A 20,763-nucleotide genomic window follows, 5' to 3' on the forward strand; every position below is an offset into this window, starting at 1 on the left:
TGTAATATTAGAAAATACTTTTTTACTTCAAAAATAGAATTTGTTTCTTTGATCAGCTTTTATTGAGCATTTTAAAATGCTTCATTTGGTAAAGATGAATACTGGTCTAGCGATTAAATTTTACTTGTAGAAAGAAGGTGTTTGGAGAAATGTTAAATGATTCAAATGCTTTTCTGTCTAATCCAAGTTCTGAGTCATTTGCTGTTGGGGGTGGTTTCATGTGAATTTGTGGTACAGCATCAAGTCTACAGATGTGCCCTCTCAGCCCCTTTTTTCTTAAATAACCTTAAAAGCATTTCACATCAGTTTCCTTATGAGGGGAGTGTAATGCAAGTGTAGTGGATAATAAATGAATGCAGCGTTTTCCATTGTTTTTGACAGGACCACCCCCTCCCCTTCCACCATTGCAGCCTGCTGGCATGGATGCCCCCCCAAACTCAGCAACCAGCTCAGTTCCTACTGTTGTTACCACGGGTATTCATCACCAGCCGCCTCCTGCTCCACCCTCTCTTTTTACAGCAGGTGTAGTACTGAGGCTTTGCCCACAAGGTTTGCTAAATAGAATAACATTGATTCATATTATACTGTACTTTATAGAGATTATAATGTCATAGTTTGGGAGAATAAGTTTGTATCGTATCGATTGTGACTGTAAATTAACATTCTTCTTTTCAGACTTAATTCAAGATGTAAAGTAAAATTTGCCTATAAAGCGTGAATTTTGTCTGCAGAGTAATATTTTCATTGTGTTAAAGCAGAAAACTTGGCATGATGGTTTTTTATGATAGTGGTTATACAAGTCTTTTATTGTAACTCTATATTGTAATTAAATTAAATATTATATCTGAAAGCTTAAGGGTTTTAACTGCAATTTATTTTAATTAGACAATTTCTTTGTTACCAGAAACGTATGACACAGATGGCTATAATCCAGAAGCTCCAAGTATAACAAATACTTCAAGACCTATGTATAGACATAGAGTACATGCCCAAAGACCAAATTTGATAGGACTCACATCAGGTGATATGGATCTACCACCCAGAGGTATGCTCTCAAAGCTATACTTAGTTTAGCTGATTTTCTTACATTAATGCAGGTTGAGGAACTTTGCAGAGAATACTGGAAAATACAGCATTTTCCTAAAATCTTCTGGAATTAAGAGATGTTTAGTTGAATAGGGAACTATGTCTATAATTGCTTTGTGTGTGCATTTTTACAGGTAGAATGAAATCTCTTGCTAGAGTACTTTTGGTAGAATGAAATCTCTTGCTACAGCTACAGTTTAGCTGTAGTAACTGGTCACTTTGTATATCTTTTGTACAGAAAAATGTTAATGTTTCTGTAGTAGAATCTCAGGATGATTTTTGCTTATAGAGGAGGGAGTCATTTTTATCTGGTAGCAGTTTTATGCATGAATAATCTTAACATCACAGTTCCTGTGGTCCTGAGAAGAAGCAGCAGCACACAAAATAAGAATGGAAGAGGGATAAAACCATTTTTAATGTGGTTTTTATTTGCATTTGTATGTATTTCTATTTAATCTTACTATGTTTCTGTTGGTGTATTTTCAGTGAGGAGTCCCCCAGTGTGATTCCTGTTCTTCAGCAAAAGTGACTCCTTTCCCAGTCCATCCATAAATCTTGCTCCTAGGTGCTATTGCCCTGGAGTAATGTGCATTTCCTATCATGACCATTTTTGTGTGTGCCATCTAATAGTAGAATGGAGGTGTTAGCTGGAGTGGTGTGAGCCTCAGAGTATTGCATGGGACATTGTGAATCATTGTGAATCAGAGCACAGTCATCTCAAGGCAGATGCCTTCTGTCACACCTCTTTTGTTTTCTGTATGTGTGATGTTACTGTGACAAAATGAGTGCTATTAGCTATTTTGATCTGTCACAACATCTGTTGATAGTTAAGAAGTCTGTGACCAAGGTTTGATTCAGTCAGAACAATAATCATAGTAATTTCAAAATAAACAATTGTGCTTTTCAGTGCAAATTCAATGTGAGCAGAATATTTTTTTACAATCAAATGCACAGAAAATAAATTATAAAAAAGTAAAATCTTCTCATCTATTTACAGAAAAACCTCCTAATAAAAGTAGTATGAGAATAGTGGTAGATGCTGAATCCAGGAAAAGGACAATTGGTGCAGGGGATGGTGGAGTTCCTACAAAGAAGACTTGGTTTGACAAGTGAGTGACTGTTAACACAGTGTTGGCTTAAGAGCTGGAATTTCATTAACTGCTTTACTGAAATCTGAAACATGTATATATGTATATATTTAAATTGCAAGCAAGTGAAACTGAGTACACTGGTGGTACTAAAGTAAGTCATACTATAGTGTGAGCTGTATTTATTTGACTGTCTTCTATCAAATGTAGTATACAGATAGATGAAGTTTCTTTGAATGATACTAAGATCTGTTCCTTGAAAGTTGGCACAATATAAGAAACAGGGAAGCTGCAGTGTGATAGTTGTTAGAGATGACTGATTTTAGTTATGAAATGTGAATTTTATCACTGCTATTTGGATTTGAGTTGCCAGGTATGTTACTGAGAAAAAAACAGAGGGTGCAAGGTTGGAAGGGATTTTAAGAGATTGCTGGGAGTGAGGAAAGCCTTGAAGTAATAGTTATTTGAAACAGTAGTGGGAAAGTTTCATGGAATAACTAAGAAATAGTTTTTGGAAAGAAGCAATGTAAAAGTCAGGAATTACACTGACATGAGCAAATAAATATGAATTATTTCACAGATTTATGTGCTGAGGTGGGCTGAGAATATCAGTGGGGAAGATAGCAGTTGTATGGTGTGTGTCCTGTACTCTCCTTCACTCTTCTAAAATTGCATTATTTTTTAAGTCTGCAGATCTTTGTGTCTCATACACACATGCTTCTGTGTAAGCATATAGAATTTAACATTGTGTTTGCTAGTTTGCTATGGATTTCTGGCTTGATTTTTTATTTGTTGCAGGCAAAATTTTAACAGAACAAATAGTCCAGGTTTCCAGAAGAAAGTGCAGTTTGGAAATGAAAATACAAAACTTGAATTGAGAAAAGTTCCACCAGAACTTAACAACATCAGCAAACTTAATGAGCACTTCAGTAAGTTTGGAAACTTAGTCAACTTACAGGTAAGAGTCAACAAAGAGAAAGCAATACATTTTGATGTAAAGGTAGTGGTAGTTGCTGAAAGAAGAATGCCATTTTTTTTCCTGGTTCCCTGAAACCCTTAATTATTTTCCTAACATGTTTCTTAAACAAGATCTCATTGGTTTTAATGATATTGCCATTGAAGAAGCAGAAATAAAATGTTCTAGTCATCTTTTAGATTTTGAACAAATTTGTTCCTCAGAGATAAGACTTTTAAGAGATATTGTTTAAAACATTGAAAATTGATTGCACATGGGTTTTTCTCACACATTTTATCAAGTTTGGCTATGCTCTCATAAACACTGTATATTCAGAGATAAATTGTAAATACAGAAAACCTGCATTTCTCGTCCAGAAGGCAGTCCCTGTGACATAATTGCTTTCCATGGTAATGACAGTTTGTCTCTTAAAATTACTTTGTGATTTATTGGAGTCACCCAATAAGCAATTGAAGAGAGAGGAAAGCAGTGAACTAGGGCCTGACTTAGGCTGATGTTACATATATATTGCAGGCTGCACGTGTAATGTCAATATTTCATACCCAGTCTCTGAGCTACTCAGTGTGACCTTTCACTGTGCTTCATTATCAACAAGTTTCAGGTGCTACCATGCATTTTTCTAGGCCCTTTCTTGTTTGTACTGAGGGCTGGAATGAAGAAGTGCAGCAATATTTTTGTACATACTGATACAGTACAGAATAAACACTCTGTGCCTGTCTGAACACTGGAGGGATTTTAAATCTCTCTTAATTGCTATTAAATATTTCTTAAGCTTTTCTGTAGTTAACCTAAGAATATGGTGTATTAGCAGGCAATATTATTCATTAAGGCAAGTAAAACATGGATGTGTATGGAGAGACAGATATGTATATGGAGATTGCAAGCTATGCTCTTCTTGCAGAGTATAATCTTGGCTTTGGAAGCTAAAATGATGTGTTAATGCTCAAAGGAGGGAAATCAACATGAACTTTGCTGTCTAGCTCTAATATTAGATAGGACATTTACTATCTGACCCCTGCATTTTTCATAGTAATTTTCTTTACTTTGCTGATGCTTCCTTTTGTCTTTCAAACAACTGCTCATATTTGCAAACAGAAATACTGGTTGACTGGGGGTTTTGCTTTACTTTGTTAGTTTGAGGTTTTTTAAACTATTCTTAAAGTTTATTAGCATAAACTCAAGGTTGATTTTGACATCAGGCCTTTCAAACGGGCTCATGAATGGGAAGTATTTATCTAATGACACGTACTGGGATTTGGGTGTAAATTGTGAGCTTCTAAGCCTAAAAGCTAATGATTTAATGATAATTTAGACACAAATGAGAATCCTCTGTGTGGTAAGTTTTGTTCTTCTGTTTTAAATCTTAGGTTGCATATCAGGGTGATCCAGAAGGTGCCCTTATTCAGTTTGCCACCCATGAGGAAGCAAAGAAAGCTATATCAAGTACAGAAGCAGTATTAAATAATCGTTTTATTAAAGTTTATTGGCATCGAGAAGGCAGCGCACCGCAAATCCAGACTACCACACAGAAGGTAAAGGATCTAAGTCTGTTTTAGCATATTATGTAAAAAAGAATCTTCAAAACATTTTTAAGAGACTGTTTATATCAAGTAAACTAAGTCCTTTTGAAATAATGACTACTTCATGTAATTAATTTCCAAAGTCACTCTTCAGTTGTAAATTCTTTGACCTGATATACAACGTTCAGCAGTTGATTAGCAAGATGAGACTGAAGTTATTTAAGGAAAGCTCTTCTGTGACTTTCCATGTATTCCACTCTGTTATCATGTCAAGCAAGATTTGATGAAGCTCTCTGCTGAATAATGTCTATTTTGCTTTAATTAATATAGGCTTTTTGATTTTTTTTTGGTGAGGATAAGAAAGGCAGCAGAGCTATATTTCTTTTCATGAAAGATGATGTCCATTTTCTTCCATTAGACTCTGGTCTTTCCCTTTCCCTTCCTGTTGAGCATGCGTATTGTTGTACAAAGTAACAGAAGAATTGGTTTACACATAGGTGTCTCTGTGTATACACACGTAGATCTAAGGACTTGCAAACAGCAGTGGAAAAGAACTGCATTACAGAGACTGATTTTCTAGGAAGGGATCAGGGATGTTTTTAAGTAGGGAGGTAGTGGATGATCTCTATGATATCCAGGGATAGAATGTCTGGGAATGGATTGGAGGTGTATCACAAGAGGTCCAGAGTGGGCATGAAGCATTTCTTTGCTGAGAGAGTGGTCAGACAATAAAACCAGTTTTCTAGAGGGGTGGCTGATGGCCCCAAGCCTGTCACTCTTTTTAAGAGGTATTTGGACAGTATCCTTAACAATGTGCTTTAAACTTCTGGTCAACCCTGAACTTTTGGTCGGCCCTGACCAGACAGTTGGACTAGATGATTGTTGCAGGTCCCTTACAACTGAAATACTCTGATCTACATTTTTTTATTGAATTGCAGAGACACATTTGGAAGTTGTCATGTTCGTAGCAGCATTGGCAACATTAAAAACAATAAAACAGCAATTACTGTTGTGAAGGGTAGATTTGTAACCTGTGTCAGGCCAAATCAGACTTGTCAGCAGTACAGCAGTGGCTGTTCTCAAGCAGAAGAGGAACCTTGGGTTTGCATGGCTCTCTGGGTTATTGAGTTGAGTCTTCTCAGTTAGCGGCTGGTGTAACAAGTCCTTCAAAATATCTGTGTATCCTGCTCTATTGGATTTGCCATCAGTGTGGAGCAGCACATTCTGCACTTCAAAAATACGAGACAGGCTCTGTAGAAGAAATGGTCACTTAATTATATATGCTGATCTGATATGTGAATGACTTTAGTTAGGGGATTCTTTCAGTTGCTGCTCTGAGTTGAGAATTCCTACTTCCTCTTGATGGTGCGTGTCATCTTCATTTAGAATCAGTGACCTGATTTTCCATGGCAATTCTGCTGTACAGCATTTTAGCAGTTTTCTTTCTCTCTTTCTTTGTAAGAAATGCCCTCATTTTTATCTTCAAAAATTCGGTTTTAATGACATCTATCTCACTGTCTTCCCTGTTATTATCCTTTAGATTTTATCAGTATCTTTAATACTTTGTCTAAAGTAGTGCTGCTCAAAAAGGGTATTTATTTTCTAAGTTTGATTTTCGTCTCAGCCAGAAGAGGGCAGTGGAGTACGTCATTTGCATTCCTGTAGACATTCCCTCTTACTCAAAGGATAGCTTGCACTATGCTATCAGCTTATTTGCTGATTATGCTGTTCAGAGTATTATTGAAGTATTAACTCTATATTTCCAAACAAGCATTCAATCTATATAGGTCTTATTTGTAGTAGTCCCATAATTTTTAGTAGTGTTAACAGCTTCCAATCACACCACCTTTAGCAAGTTAACTTTGCTGGTTTGAGAATGAATTCCCCTTAGTCCTGGGGACAGTATTAGATGTTCCTGCCTCACCCAGAACAGCCATTTAGCACATGTCAGCAGACTGCATTTTGAAGTCTGTTATCAGCAACAGAAGGCACACAGTAACAAGAAAAACTTTTAACAGAAAATTAAAATTTTACGTACAATGCTTCTATGTTCTTCTACTCCAAGATACAACATTTAACAAATTATTGAGTCAGTAAACACGTGTTTTTTGTTCGTAAGTATTTCAGGAGCATGAATATTTACTTCTCTTTTTGTTGAAATTAATATTTGGTATCATATCTGTGAGTAGTATGGAAGCTTTATACTTCTTCATATACTATAAATACTTATATTTTTGTCAAGATTTCTGTTACATTAATTATTTATGGATTAATTAATTTCACCTGTATTTGTAATGGCTTCCAACCAGGTTTTGTCTATCAGGCACCAAGACAGGCTTTTGAATTTTGTTCAGTGTAAAGTCAGTTGACTTAAATTGTCCCTTCAGTAATATCTGTTCCAGCACAATTGCTTAACCATTGCTATTTTATCAGCAAGATTACTTTGGAAATTCTTTGCTGTAGAATTTCGAGAGAGGTGGAAGTACTTAGGTAATGATGGTGGGAGTCAACTATAATAAATCATCAAATAAAAGGCTTCTGCCAAGAAGCAGAAAATAATATGCTTTCCACATCTGAGGCAGATAAAACAGGAAGTTCTAGGCCTAAAAGGCAGCACAAAGAGATTTAGGTTAAATATTAAAAAAACATTTTCTAATGCCAAAGTATCCTGAAGCACTTCTGCTTAGAGAGGTGACAGGACCTGTTTCATCTGAAATTTGTAAGAATGAGATAGATAGATACTGTCAGTAATGGCATAACTGACTTTGCCCTGCAGTGGAGAGAAATGGATTAGGTGACCTTCTGAGAGCTATAAATATGACAATAAGCTTGCTTGGAAGCATATTTTTTGGTCTTAACCATTGAATGTTTTTGTCGAAGAAAAAAAAAAGGAAAGGTGTTAGCTTGTCAGGGTATATCCATTGTAGATTCACAGATTATCTGCTCTCTTTTCTTATTCTTCAGTCCCATGACTGCATGTTTCTTTTTTTTCTATTTTCTCCAAGTTAAACAGAGAGGAGATGAAAAGTGTGACCTATCACTGTAAAAAGTGAGAGTCTTTGTAATACAAGTTTGTATTCTGTTTTTTCGTAACTACACAGTTGATGGTGAAAGAGTTGTGAGAGGAATCAGAAGACCTCTTTATTACATTTTAATTTGTTCTAACAGGTAGAATTTAAGTTAAATGTATTCTATTAAATTCTATTAAATGTAAATAATAGAAGTAAATCAGTTGTTTGGTCACTTCTGTAAGTTGTAAGTATAGAATGAATGTTATTGCAACTCACGCTACACAGATATTCAGTATAACATAATAAATTTCATGAAGTGCTTGTTTATCCCATCAGGTGAATGGTAGAAGGGAAGAAGTGTAAACATAAATTCCATTGTAATTTCATTGTGTGCTAACTGAATGACACGTGTAGCAGCCTTCTGTTGTTAATCTTGTGCTGTGCTTTTTGGGGGCTGGGGCGGTGTTGCAGGTGATCCAGCCCTTAGTGCAGCAGCCCACGTTGCCTGTAGTGAAGCAGTCGGTGAAGGAGCGGCTCGGCCCGGTACCTGCGAGCACTATTGAACCTGCAGAAGCACAGGGTGCCAACGCAGAAGTCGCTCAGGTTTGTATCCTAGTGAGGAATTCAGTTGCCTGTTCTTTCTGAAATAGGTTCTGTAGTGTATGAATGTACCAGTTAGTTCTGTGGTGCAAGTACACATTTACTACTTCAAAGTGCTTCTGCTTACATTGTTAGTGGTGTTTTCCTATTAAAGTTTTCCTCAGTGCAATGATATTTGGCTTTTTTACCTGAGCCTGGTACTTAATTTTTTAGTATTGTAGCTTTTTACATAGTTCAGAAAGAAAAACTGAAAGGCCTTCAGACTGTTTCAGGATTGTTGTGTTATATTGCTGGTGTCAGATTTCAAAATAAAGTGAATCTCTATCCGAAGAACTAAAAGCTAATTTTTTTCTTTATATTTGTATTTTATCTGTTAAACACCTAAAACCATTAGAGAATGAAGCTCTGTATCTGGAAGAGTTTTTAGAATTTGTTCCTCTCCCCTAATAAAAGGAAGAATGTAACCACAGTACCAGTGTGAATAATGACAGAACCTGGTGTGTTACTCCCATTAGAAATAGTCTTTAATGTTTTATTATATTTGCAACATTTCCTTATTAGCATTATGCCACTGCTTTGGTTTTACCTCTGGAAAGGAAGACCGGCACAAATCAGAACACATTTGTAATTTAAATTCAAGCAACTTTCTGCATTTGATACAGATGTAATCTGCAAATAGCAGATTACAGAGCACAAGAGCTGTAGTGTATTTAAAGGGCCTGTGCAGATAATCCTCTGCCAGATAGCATGTCTGGAACTTCTTGCAAAAAATATGTAGGATAATCTTTGATTCCAAATTGGCTTTGTATTTGTCTTACCCAATTATAGACTTATATTAACTGAAAAATCAAATATCTAAAATGAATTGTATTGTTTGAATATTTTTCTTCTGTTGTTGCTTAAAAGTCTATGATTTTATTAAATATTTTTTTCTAAATTGCTAGTGCTTGTAGTGTACATTTGAACTATAATTATGCTTTGTTTTCTTAGAATGTGACTAAATTATCTGTGAAGGATAGACTGGGTTTTGTGTCAAAGCCAGTTACTCCAACAACTGAAAAGGTAAGAAAATGTTTCATATTCTCTCATATTTCTTTTCCGTAGAATTAATTTTTTTATCAAACCCCTTGTGTCAATATTGTTTCATAACTATGAATAAAACAATTTGTGAAGGATTAGTATTAGGAAGTATAATAAGTCAAAACTCAGCAGATGGCTGAATGATTATAAGAAGGACAAAAGCTGCTATTTTGTGGATTTTGTTTAATCTATCAGGTTCCTTTTATTCAGTCATACAAAGAACTGGATATGTTTCATAATCCTGACTTGTTTAGAAGTATACAAAAAAAATTAAAAAATAAATAAATTTTTGACATTACATATGATACTGTAGAACACAGTTCTATAAAATGTTTCTGGTCTTCTGTGACCTTTAAAAGATGATGCTGTAAACATTTACCGTTTTATTTGGTTTTACAATTTGCAGTACTTGTGAAAAGATAAAGGTGGAAATTAATCAGTATAGAAAGGACGAAGGTAAGGGGGGAGAGGTGCATCTGAATTGTGGTTATGAGCTATGTATTTTGGCCAGTGTTTCCAATTTTCAGAATACAAAGTGGTTGATGTGTTTACTATAGCAGCAAAGTTTGTAATGCATGTTTCCAGATCTATTTAGGACTTCAGGGGATAGGCTTCCCCAATGTTCTTAACATTGATTTGAGAAAACTTGAAGTAGAAACACAGAAAGTTTTACCTCGTAACAGGATTCCTCTGTCTAGGTATCTGTCTTTTCTATTGGGAGTTAGCTTGACCTGAAATAAATGAAGCATCCACTATATTTCCCCACACACATCCCCTCCCACCCCTTTTCAGTATGGCAGTTGATGGATTAAGTGGCACCTAACAGGTAAAATTCACTTACATAGAGTGATACTTAACATAGAAAGGCAACAATACTTGAAGTTGATAATATTAGTTGTCATATTAGAGAATGTGTCTTTGATTCATTTCAAGCCAAGCAGTCCTTCTAAATGCATGGATCAAGGCTTCTTGCCTGTATTTTGTTGTTAGTTTGATTAGTTCCATTCTTGGTACTCTAAATTAGTTGCAGATAAATACCTTGCTGTATATTCCTGCTCTACATTTTACATACATAGTACATGGTTACTTTATAAATAGGAAGTCTGCTTCATCTTGCAGCTTGAATGGAAATACTTTTCCTCATTGTTTAAGAATTGAATTATCCTGAAACACTTTTCTACAAAGAGTAAATTTTATGCTAGAATGTTTTTCTGTTCTATTGTCTTATAGCACAGATGTGATTTTGCTAAGCGGCTGTTCGCTGGATGTGTTGTGAAACAGCAGTTTCCTTTGACATTTTTAGTAGGATTCTAGAACCTGATTTGACTTATTTTTACCTACTACTGCCTCTTTACAAAGAAATACCTTCCTTGTTTGTAGTCATTGTATTCTATAACCATTAGAGATAAAATTATTGACAGCTGTCAAAAAATAGAGGTGTCATGTTGTAGATGATTTTTTTGTGCCTGATGGAGTGCACAGTTTGACAAGAACTTTACAATGAGAAAAGAGGTGGCTGTTCTTCCCAAAGAGCAGGACGAAAAGGTGCTGAAACAGTCATTGTGAGACTTTGTAGGATCTGTATAGGGACTTATAATTTGTGGACTTGTGAAGAGATGCACGCTATTCACATATTGCTTCTCTTGAATAGTATTAAGCGATTTAGAAGACCTTAGTGTTGCATTTGACTTGTCTGTGTTGGTGCTGTGGCTTCTTTCCTTACATCTCCTACATAAAAGAGATGAGGAGATGTAGTTCACTCTGCCCTGAAGACAGTTCAGGCCGAGAGGAATGTGTCAATATTTTTGTCTTTGCTTGATCCTCTGTTTGTTTGTCTTGTAGCCTGTCCTAAAGCTACTTTGTAATAGAAACTGTATGATTCACATATGCATACTTAAATGTTCTTTAATAGATTTATAAAAAAATCCTTCATCTTTGTAATGGCCTGCTTAGAGCGTTTTGTACCACCTTCTATAGTAGCTCATAACATGTGTTGGTTTCTTTTTGCTGTTGTTTTCTATGCACTGTGTACTCTTGAAAACACTTTACTGTGGGAAGAAATAATATAATATCACACTGAAGTGCAAAGGGTTTATATGAACTGTTCCTGTTGTGAATTCTTCTGAGCTCTTGGTCTTTTCTTCCTTTCTGTTTCTTGTCTGTCTCTTTTTTTCTCCCCTTCCTGTTGGTGGGCATTTTGCTATTTTATGGAGTGCATGGTGACTAATAGAATCTGCATGCATCTTTTAATTTTCCACATAAATAGAAAGTATTTTTAAACTCCTGGAAATCATACTGATTACAGAAATTTTTCTATTTTCTAACAAGGTGGACAAGATCATATTACCTATATTATCTCAATGACTTAGCTGTGTATTTTTCAATAGTAGCATGCTAAAAACACTCTTTAAGGAACAGGCTCAGAAAACAGTTCAAATCTTCAGATATTGTGGAGAAATGCATAGTATGTTTTAGGGAGATTGTAAAGCAGTTCTCAGTGTTCTCAGTAAGTCATGGAGAAATTTCATACCTCATTACAAATGTAGGAAAGAGAACACAGGAGTCTCTTCCTGTGCTGTATAATGTTGAAGACTTCCTTGTTCTTGAGTTACTTCTTGCTGATTGTGCAAGCTCTACTTTGCACCAACTGCATATGAAAAGAAACTGTTGTCTCAATGTTGGACCTTAGTCTCTAAAATTATGTTGAACTTTTGTTTGGAAAATTCATGCAGCCATGAAATACTGTATTTTAGACTTCAAAACACAAAAGCAACAGTTACTCTTGCAAAAATCTCAATCTTCTCTTTCCTTAGTTATGCTCAAATACATAATATTTATATATTTGAAACTTGGAAGGGCATACAAAATCTCAGTGCAGAGGATTTATAAGCTGATGTTGATAGCTTACATATCTGATGTAGTGCTGCCTCTTCAGAAATTGTTTAACTTCAACAACTCCAAATATAATAGCTACACCAAATTTTTAGATTCTGTATCATCAAAGGAGACAAAAGAAAATACGCTTATATATTTTTAAGCACTCATGTGGGTTTTTTAAAAGATTGAAATTCACTGGCAAAAAAATAAAATGATTTCCTCCTATAGGTTTTATCTACTTCTACTGGCTTGACAAAAACTGTGTACAACCCTGCTGCTTTGAAGGCAGCACAGAAATCTTTGCCTGTTGTTTCCACTTCCGTGCTAGACTCTAATGAAGCACAGAAGAAAAAACAGGTAAATTAAATATGCTTCTTTTTAAAATGGACCTAGGTTGGGAACTTGTGGCCTAGAGATAGAGCACTATGTATATTCATCTCAAGAACGTAGATGAAACTTGTTGCAAGATTAAATTCACTATAATGTTTTTTTCCCCTCCCCACATATTACAAGAAAATTCAGCATTGTTTTGTTATTTTTCAGTGTATGTTCAGGCAGTGTAAGCAGGTTTAAAACTGTAGAAATTCAAAATGTGAAACACTTTTTCCTGGAATCAGAATCTACATGTTGAGGTATGAATTGTTGCGAGTGAAAGGGAGTATAGTATAGTCACTGTTCTTCTCTCTTAAACTATTCTGGAACTGGCCTCTATTATCAGTGCATTTTGTACATGTGACCAAAATGGTTTCTTCAAGAGAACTGAGAATTTTATGACTGCATTTTGTTGTTTCTAAGCTATAGTTCTTCTGCACCCACTTTTATTTTTACATAGTGCTAGGCTTTCTCTTTTTTATATATGTTAGAAGGGAAATGCAATAAAAATGTGTTTGGACTTAATAAGTCACTTAGTTATAGTTTAGCTTGCTTATCATTTTCAGGAGAGCACAGCAAAGCTCCTTCTTCAGGTTTATTCTTATCATTTAGAGAAACTGAATACAGGACATTGTTTGCCTTACTGTTTTTTAACCACAAATTACAAATTACAATAGTAAGGTTACATCCAAATGTAATTGTTGAAATCAGTATAATTGTTAAAGATTTTGGTCAAGTACTGCTAAAGTTCTGTAATTTATGTCTAATGTCATTTGAACTAGCAGTTTGTACCTGCACGTGAATTTTGCCACTGGTCCAGAATTTATAGAATGCAGTTCTGATTTTGAGATTTCATTTAATGTTTGTCCCCTAACACGTTTTTAGAATTAGAGCCTTTACTTTTTAAGTTAAGATGCTAAATGCCTGTAAAATGGCAAAAAACTTGTAATAAAATTGTTGACTCATCATAACATTTGTAGAGGGTTTTTTGAGAGAAGACAATGAAGTTGTACCTAAGTGATTGGCTCCTTTTTCATGTGATCTTGTGCTCCTTCCTGCCTTCAGAGATTTCTGTTACAATATACCAGTACTTGTGGAAAAACATTATTTTGTGGGACTGACTCCCTTCTTTTCCTCCTGTCTCCCTAGCTTTTTTTCACATTCATCCCATTATCTTACCTTCCCTTTCCCTTCAGAAAAATGATTGCACACTGTATTGAAAAACAAACATTTCATGCAGCAGAATTTGTCAGTATTTGGGAAGACATACAGAAACTTGACTGCTATTTATTTTTCTATGGCTGCTGTGGATTTACAATCTTTGTATAAGATATTCCACTTGCAATTGATCCCAGTTGATCATCTTCTGCCTCTCCTCTACTACTCCATGAAATATGTTGATATCAAAGCTCTTAAGGGTTTTCTACTGTCTAGGGCTTCTGTATCTGAGAACAAGAAGCAACAGCTTTCTTACAAGCACCATTAGTAGGCTCTGAGCACAGCAGGGGTGGCATCTCATCCTGCTTCTCATTTGGAGTTCAGTGTTGGCACTTACTGATCAGTTTCAGTTCATTTTGATTTGCCCATTGCCTGGTCAAGGTTCTGTTGTTGGCAGATGGAGTAGCTGTACTGTTGGTTCCCAGTTAGAGTGCTCATACACAAGAGGTGCTTTTCCCTGGGTGACGCTTCATGTTTAGGGGGGAAAAAAAGGGTTTTTTTACTTGTAAAAGTTCTGGACCCTGTGTTTTAATTGATGGGCTTGATTTACAGTTGCTTTCAAAATAATTGTGCTCACGCATTTAAAACTTGCATGCTGTACCTCTTGAGGTAGTGTAATATGTTGCCTTTCAGCTTTCAGTGGAGTTATGTAAAGTGTTACTTTTTATGTGAGCAATAATAAAAGTCTTCCCAGCACAGATCTAACTAAAAAAGATAATTAGATCTTTCTTTAATTTGGTGTTGTGTTATATTCTAAAACATAGTTGGAATTATCAGTACCTTGCATTTCCTGTTGCTATTTTTTTCCCTGTTATTGTATGTTACTACTGTGTAGTTGTCAGTCATAGTATATTATTCTGGCATTAATGCTTCAAAGTCTAGAAACTTTCTGTAATCTTTTTATGCTTCTAGGAAGCACTGCGACTTCAACAAGATGTGAGGAAAAAGAAACAAGAAATCTTGGAGAAGCACATTGAAACACAGAAGGTAAAATACTGGTATTAAAGACAGTCACCAATTCAGTTACAAAATCTCAGTTCAGTTTAAAATATTTCAGAATTTGTAAGAATGAACAAAAAAAAAGTCAATAAAATAAGCATTCTCTTAGAATGGCATTATCGTACTATTTCAAGTTTATAGTTTTAATCTAACTTGTCCTGTTAGTTCACTTAAATAAAACCCTATAAGCTCATTCAATTTTATGTCAAATTTAATTGATATTGCCTAATTTGGGAGCAACGTGTATATGTTTGGGAGAAGGGAAAGCCTAAGTTCTGTTTGACAAGAGCAGGAGAGAATGACGTAGAAAATGATGCATGACTGCACTTAGGCTTAGGAAGAGAAAAAAAGCCAAAGTGTCATTTAAGTTGAATAAAATTTTGAAATAATTCAAGTGTTAAGTGAAGCAAATCTGTCCAAGTGAATTGGAAATATCAGATGTTCATTTGGAAATGAATCAGAGATTCAGACAAAGATTTTCATTTATACAAACTGTTAAAAGTACTATGTGTTGATTTGTAGGTCAAAGCAAAAGAAATGCAGTATTAGTTTTTTCCATTAGTTATAATGACCACTGGAAAACAGGTCTGCATTAGTAGTTGCTGAGTAAAAAGACTTTTCTTTTTCTGAACTGGACAGATGCTGATTTCAAAGCTGGAGAAGAATAAAGCCATGAAGTCAGAAGACAAGGCAGAAATAATGAAAACACTGGAAATTTTGACTAATAGCATTACCAAGTTAAAGGATGAATTAAAAGGTGTATCACCAGGAGGAGGGACTCCTTTAAAAAGCATGAAAACTAAAACTCAGGTACTCAAGTTTTGGTCAGCTTTTTAATAGATGTATTCACATGTTTGTTTCAGAAGAATAAAACTAAGTAGTCCCATCAGCAGTTTTTAAAACCCAAACTGGTTTAGTTTTTAGGTCCTCTTTGAAGTGAGGTTTATTTTGCCTTCTTATCAAAGGAGCATAGTATAGTTAGGCAGCACAAACATCTTCTGGTCAGGCTTTATACACAAAACAAACTACTGGTATGTAATTTCCTGTGACTCTTTGTGTCACGGAAATTTGTTAATATGGTAATATTTTAAGATTGAAGATTATACTGCTCAATTTTCCTTTGATCTAGATGCCCATATTTAGATTTTACCTGTGAGAAGTACTTTTCCCTCAGCTTTTTTTAGTTCATCTCATCACCATAACATCTTGAATTTTTATTGTATGCATCTTTAGAAAAAATTCCATTAGCTTTGGCTTTGCTTGGTAGTCTAAAAGGTTTGACATCACAAAGCTCAGATGAAGTTTTACCTTGCCATGAAGGCTCCTAAGCTTGTGCTTTGTTTGTTTTTGGAGGTGGCAACCCAGTGTAAGCAGTATAAACAGTATACCTGCAATGTTACAGCTTTTTACTGAACAATTGTTACCTTAGTACAGAATGTGAACTGTGGAACTAATAATTTGCCATAACAATTTCTTAGATGCAGAAGGAGTTACTAGATACTGAACTGGATTTATACAAGAAGATGCAAGCTGGGGAGGAAGTTACTGAATTAAGACGAAAATATACAGAGCTGCAGCTGGAAGTATGTTTGTGTTTCTTTTGTAGCAATTAACTTTTAATCAAATATTTTCCTTTATGTTTATTAGCTTGCATATTGTATCATGAACTCTTTTATCCAGAGTGCACTATTAAGTTGCATGTAGATGGAGACATTTAGCAATAATGTTTTAAAAAAACACTTTATTGCAGTGGAATTGAGAAATAGTATTGTCTCTAATTGCAATTGCTGATCTGTTTAAATTCTGTAACTATTTAGATGACATGATATTTTATAGATTTGTGGGTATTAATGCTTTCTTGAGAATGTGGAGTGTTTTTAAATTGACGTTTAACAAACGACCTTGTTGCCTGAAGGTCGTTTTGTGTTTGACCCAGACAAGTTAAGAAATAGTGCCTAATCTTTTGTTCCTAAGTGTTAGCATCCTTTTAATGAGATTATCAAAAAGCCTGAGATGCCAAAAGTAATATTATTACAGTGTTGGTTTCAAGAGGAGAACTTAACAGAAGCAAATAGAGTGTTTGAAGAAGTATTCCATATGTAAACACACATTTTTTTCTTCAAGTATTTAATTTGAAAAAAAATTGAGATGGCTGTACAAAATTCTTCATATGTGTGTCTAGTTTTGAGAAACTATGAATACTGTGAGTGTTATTCAGTGTTACATTGCACTTTCTTGCAATATATTCTTGAATCACTTGATAATCTTATTTTTTTTACTGTTAAGCAGGGCTGCTGTGTCATTTAAATTGCTCTTGTCTTAGTGAAGTTTAGTCATGTCTTATGTATAACTTCACGCAAATACAGTGCACATACATGTGGCCAAGTTGCACTAAATCCTTACTTTAAAACTAAGTTATGCAGCTTTGGTAATTGTGAAAATAGTTTTGCTAATAGATCAAGTCAATTGAATAGAGATGATACAAAAGCTTCTGTTAACAGTATATTTTCTGATGGTGAGTAATACTGTCTGAGTGTACTGAAAGCTTGTATATAAATTCTGCATCTCATAAAACAAGTGAATTGTAAAATGTGACATGTACAAGTGACATGTAAAATAGGAAAAGTAGGTGCACATTTAAGATAAAGTTGCATCATAGCTGAGTGCACTATTCCTACTCCATCTCTAAGTCTGTATTTTAATTTAGGTAAAAAAGAGCTCTTTCAGGAAAGTAATACTTAAATGAATTTTCTGAAGCCTTTAGCAAATACCAGCAGAAGTAGATGGAGAAAAACAGGGTCATCAGTAATGCACACTTATGTTTCAGGGAACAGCATGAAATATATCCCTTGCCCAGATTACAAGAGGCGTATGAGGTTTTTTTCCCTTGATGTTTGTTTGATTCTTCAGTATTCTTAAAAATTCTTCTAAAAACTTTTATTTACACATTGTGCTTGTGGCTTTGACTCCCACAATATTTAATGTGTTGTTTCTTTGACTCATAACCTGTTTTTCTGTTCCAGGTGACCCTGATTTACTGAAAGAAAATCCACGTAGTTTACAGCTTGTTTGTTGAGTCAGCATGCCCTGAATTACTCACTTAAACATTTTAAAGTGCTTAAAAAACCCCAAACAAAGAACAAAACTGAAAAAACCCAAACGCCTCAGGATTATGTTTATAAAAAACTAAAAAGCAAACTATATACTATTATAAAATTATCTGAATAATTTAATGAATAAAGCCATAAGAAAATTATCTCCTCATGGGTGGCATCACTGACATGGATTAAAGTAATGCCATCACTGCTTGAGTTTGTAAACACTGTAGGATTTATTAAAAGTGTGATGATTTCATTTAACATTTGAGTCCTATGGCAGATGTATTTGGGTTCAAAAAGATGTATTTTCTTGCTGTAAACATTGAAATTATATACCTGAAAGTGGTCTTTCAAAGCTTAAAGTAACTTTTTGAAATTATTTTTTAAATGACTGTCCGTGTCATTGGCCTTTTTTATAGTTCTTGAAGAGCATATGCTAGTTCTTTAGAAGGGGTACACAGGTACTGTGGAAATGGAAATTTTTGAGTACCTAGAGCCAAGTGTTCATTGAATACTTTGTCCTTGGAGGTGCTCCTTTAGAAGCCTTTGTTTTGTATCTCAAAATTCTGTAGGCAAAATAATTCTGGTCAGAATAAAGGTCCTGCCTAAACTTCAGAGACAAATGCATAAGTAAAGAGACTATTTTAGTATTTAGACACCATATCAAGAAATTTTGATAATGAAATTTCAGTTATACAGCAGTTGTTTTTTCCTGTGAGGAGTTAATCTTCACAGATAAAGGCTCTTTTGATACCTGGTTCTTGTTTCCTATTTCTATCCTATTATTGGTCTGGTAATAATTGACCTTTAGATAATTAGCTTTTGAATGTTAATTAAATGTTCACCTTCTGTTATTTTAAGACTTGCAAACTGTTCTTTCTGGGGCTTTCTTAGGGATGTGTTTTTAGAAAACATCAGTATATGTGTTTGTTAATTCTATCTAAACATGTAGACTGTGAATTTTAACCTATCAATATGTTACGTGTAAACACCGTAGGCTGCCAAGCGGGGGATTCTCTCTTCAGTGCGCGGCAGAGGGGTTCACGCCAGGGGCCGGGGCGCAGCGCGCAGCAGAGGCAGAGGGATCCGGGGCCGGGGCAGAGGCAGAGGAGTTCCTGTGCACGCCGTGGTGGATCATCGGCCCAGGGCGCTGGAGATCTCCGCCTTCACCGAGAGCGACAGAGAAGATCTTCTGCCGCATTTTGCGGTATGTCATAATTGCGCTCTTTTTTTTCTCCTTTGGATAACATCTTTCCATTGAATCACTTATTTTCACCGAATTCAGTTCATCTGGAAATATTGTCTAGGAATGAATCTTTAGCATGATATGCAGAGGAAGCAGTAGGAGAAGGTAAAACAGGTAATACACTATTGCTTCAACTAGTTATAGCTCTAATCACATAGCATTTACGAGGCTTTTTTTTTTCTTACAAAGACAAACGGCTTGTAATATTTATTTGCTCAGAACAAATGTAAATTTTTTATATTTTTTTAGGTACAAAAAGATGAAATAATTGAAGGGGATGGTGAGAACAAAGATTTATTGCCAAACTTTCAGTACCTGAAGTCAGTCTGTCTTTGTTGAAGTACCTTAATAGGTGCTTAATGGAAATTTTCTTCAAACATTTTCCATGCTTTTGCCCAACTTTCTGAATTTAAGAGTCAGAGTAAAAATTGTGTACATCTTGAAAAGGCATCCAAACATTTCTGTCTAATCATATACTTGAGCTTAAGAATTCAGGTATTTTCCTACTTTTTTTTTCTATTTTCAGTCTAAAAAATTATAAAATGACATACATAATTTTTAGCAAATTTTTGTTTGCAAATGTAATAGTGAAAAATCAACATAAATTTATAAAACCACTTATCCTCCAATTTAAAAAAAAGAGTACAATAAAAGCAAATTTGTTTATTTTGTGGAATAAATGCTAAGAATATAATGAGAATCTCCATCTGTGCAACCCTCTTTATTTGTTTGGGGTTTTTTCCCCAGCATTCGATTGCAGTGGTCTTTTCTGAAGGGAGAAGTCTAGGAGCCAGTTCGTCCACTAAATTCTACTCCAGTCAGTGTACTTAATATTTCTTGTCAGGCAGTCATGCAAGAAGCTTTAAAAAAAGAATCAAACAAGGACCTGTCTCTCTTTGTATAGGAAACTGACTATCTTTAACAAGCAAAAATATTAATCAAAAAGAATCTTAGTAACATGAACAAAGACAAATCCATTCACAGTGTTAGTAGGATAACTGAGAAAAAAAATTATTATTCAATTTTGCAGGTTGCAAGTTTGATGTTTTAAACTTGCTTCAAATTCCGTTGGAAATGCTCTGAGCTGTATTGCTGGTTTTGTGATGTGATACCACAGTCCCCTGCACGTCAGCAGTGCAGTCCATTTGCACAGATGTGGTTTTTTGCTTTAATAGCTAACTCATATTATTAAGATGCTGAAATACAGTAAAGTTTTCAAACTTTTTCTGCGGCTCCTGTAGAAATATTTCTGTGGAAGAATTTCATAATAGACTAATGTAATCATTTCAAGATCCCATCTTTCTAATCAGAAGAGAAATACTGAAGCAGAGAGCAGCCTGTTTCTATAATATTTTTACCTCATACCTATAGGAATTGGGAAATCCAGAGACGAGAGCAATTTGATGGTTTAGAAGTGCAAGCATGAGTAACTGTATTCTTTGCTAGGACTAGTACTCTGGCATTTAGACTGAAGTATACACTGTTCTAGTTTTCTACTTTTTTTTTTTAATGATGTTTTATTTAGGACTGCATTTTTAGGGGTGGGAGAACTATTTTACTAAACTTTTTTTGTTGTTGTTTATTTATCAAAA

At 34.9% G+C, this 20,763-nt stretch overlaps 1 protein-coding gene across 5 annotated transcripts in view; it reads left to right on the forward strand.

Moving 5' to 3' along the window:
• RBM26 (RNA binding motif protein 26) overlaps window positions 1-20,763 on the forward strand; it is a 48,214-nt gene that overhangs the window by 19,126 nt on the left and 8,325 nt on the right. For 2 of the 5 annotated variants that reach the window (XM_054628537.2, XM_054628538.2), the window contains exons 8-19: window positions 382-549; window positions 905-1,045; window positions 2,084-2,195; window positions 2,973-3,132; window positions 4,518-4,682; window positions 8,153-8,284; window positions 9,272-9,343; window positions 12,467-12,595; window positions 14,741-14,815; window positions 15,467-15,637; window positions 16,306-16,410; window positions 18,923-19,132. In XM_054628537.2, the coding sequence (XP_054484512.2) occupies window positions 382-549; window positions 905-1,045; window positions 2,084-2,195; window positions 2,973-3,132; window positions 4,518-4,682; window positions 8,153-8,284; window positions 9,272-9,343; window positions 12,467-12,595; window positions 14,741-14,815; window positions 15,467-15,637; window positions 16,306-16,410; window positions 18,923-19,132 (1,640 nt within the window). The remainder of the gene's footprint in view (window positions 1-381; window positions 550-904; window positions 1,046-2,083; window positions 2,196-2,972; window positions 3,133-4,517; window positions 4,683-8,152; window positions 8,285-9,271; window positions 9,344-12,466; window positions 12,596-14,740; window positions 14,816-15,466; window positions 15,638-16,305; window positions 16,411-18,922; window positions 19,133-20,763) is intronic. The other 3 variants (XM_054628539.2, XM_054628540.2, XM_054628541.2) reach the window with 2 other exon arrangements.

This window comes from Agelaius phoeniceus, chromosome 2 (assembly GCF_051311805.1).
Source record: "Agelaius phoeniceus isolate bAgePho1 chromosome 2, bAgePho1.hap1, whole genome shotgun sequence".
NCBI classification, from domain to species: domain Eukaryota; kingdom Metazoa; phylum Chordata; class Aves; order Passeriformes; family Icteridae; genus Agelaius; species Agelaius phoeniceus.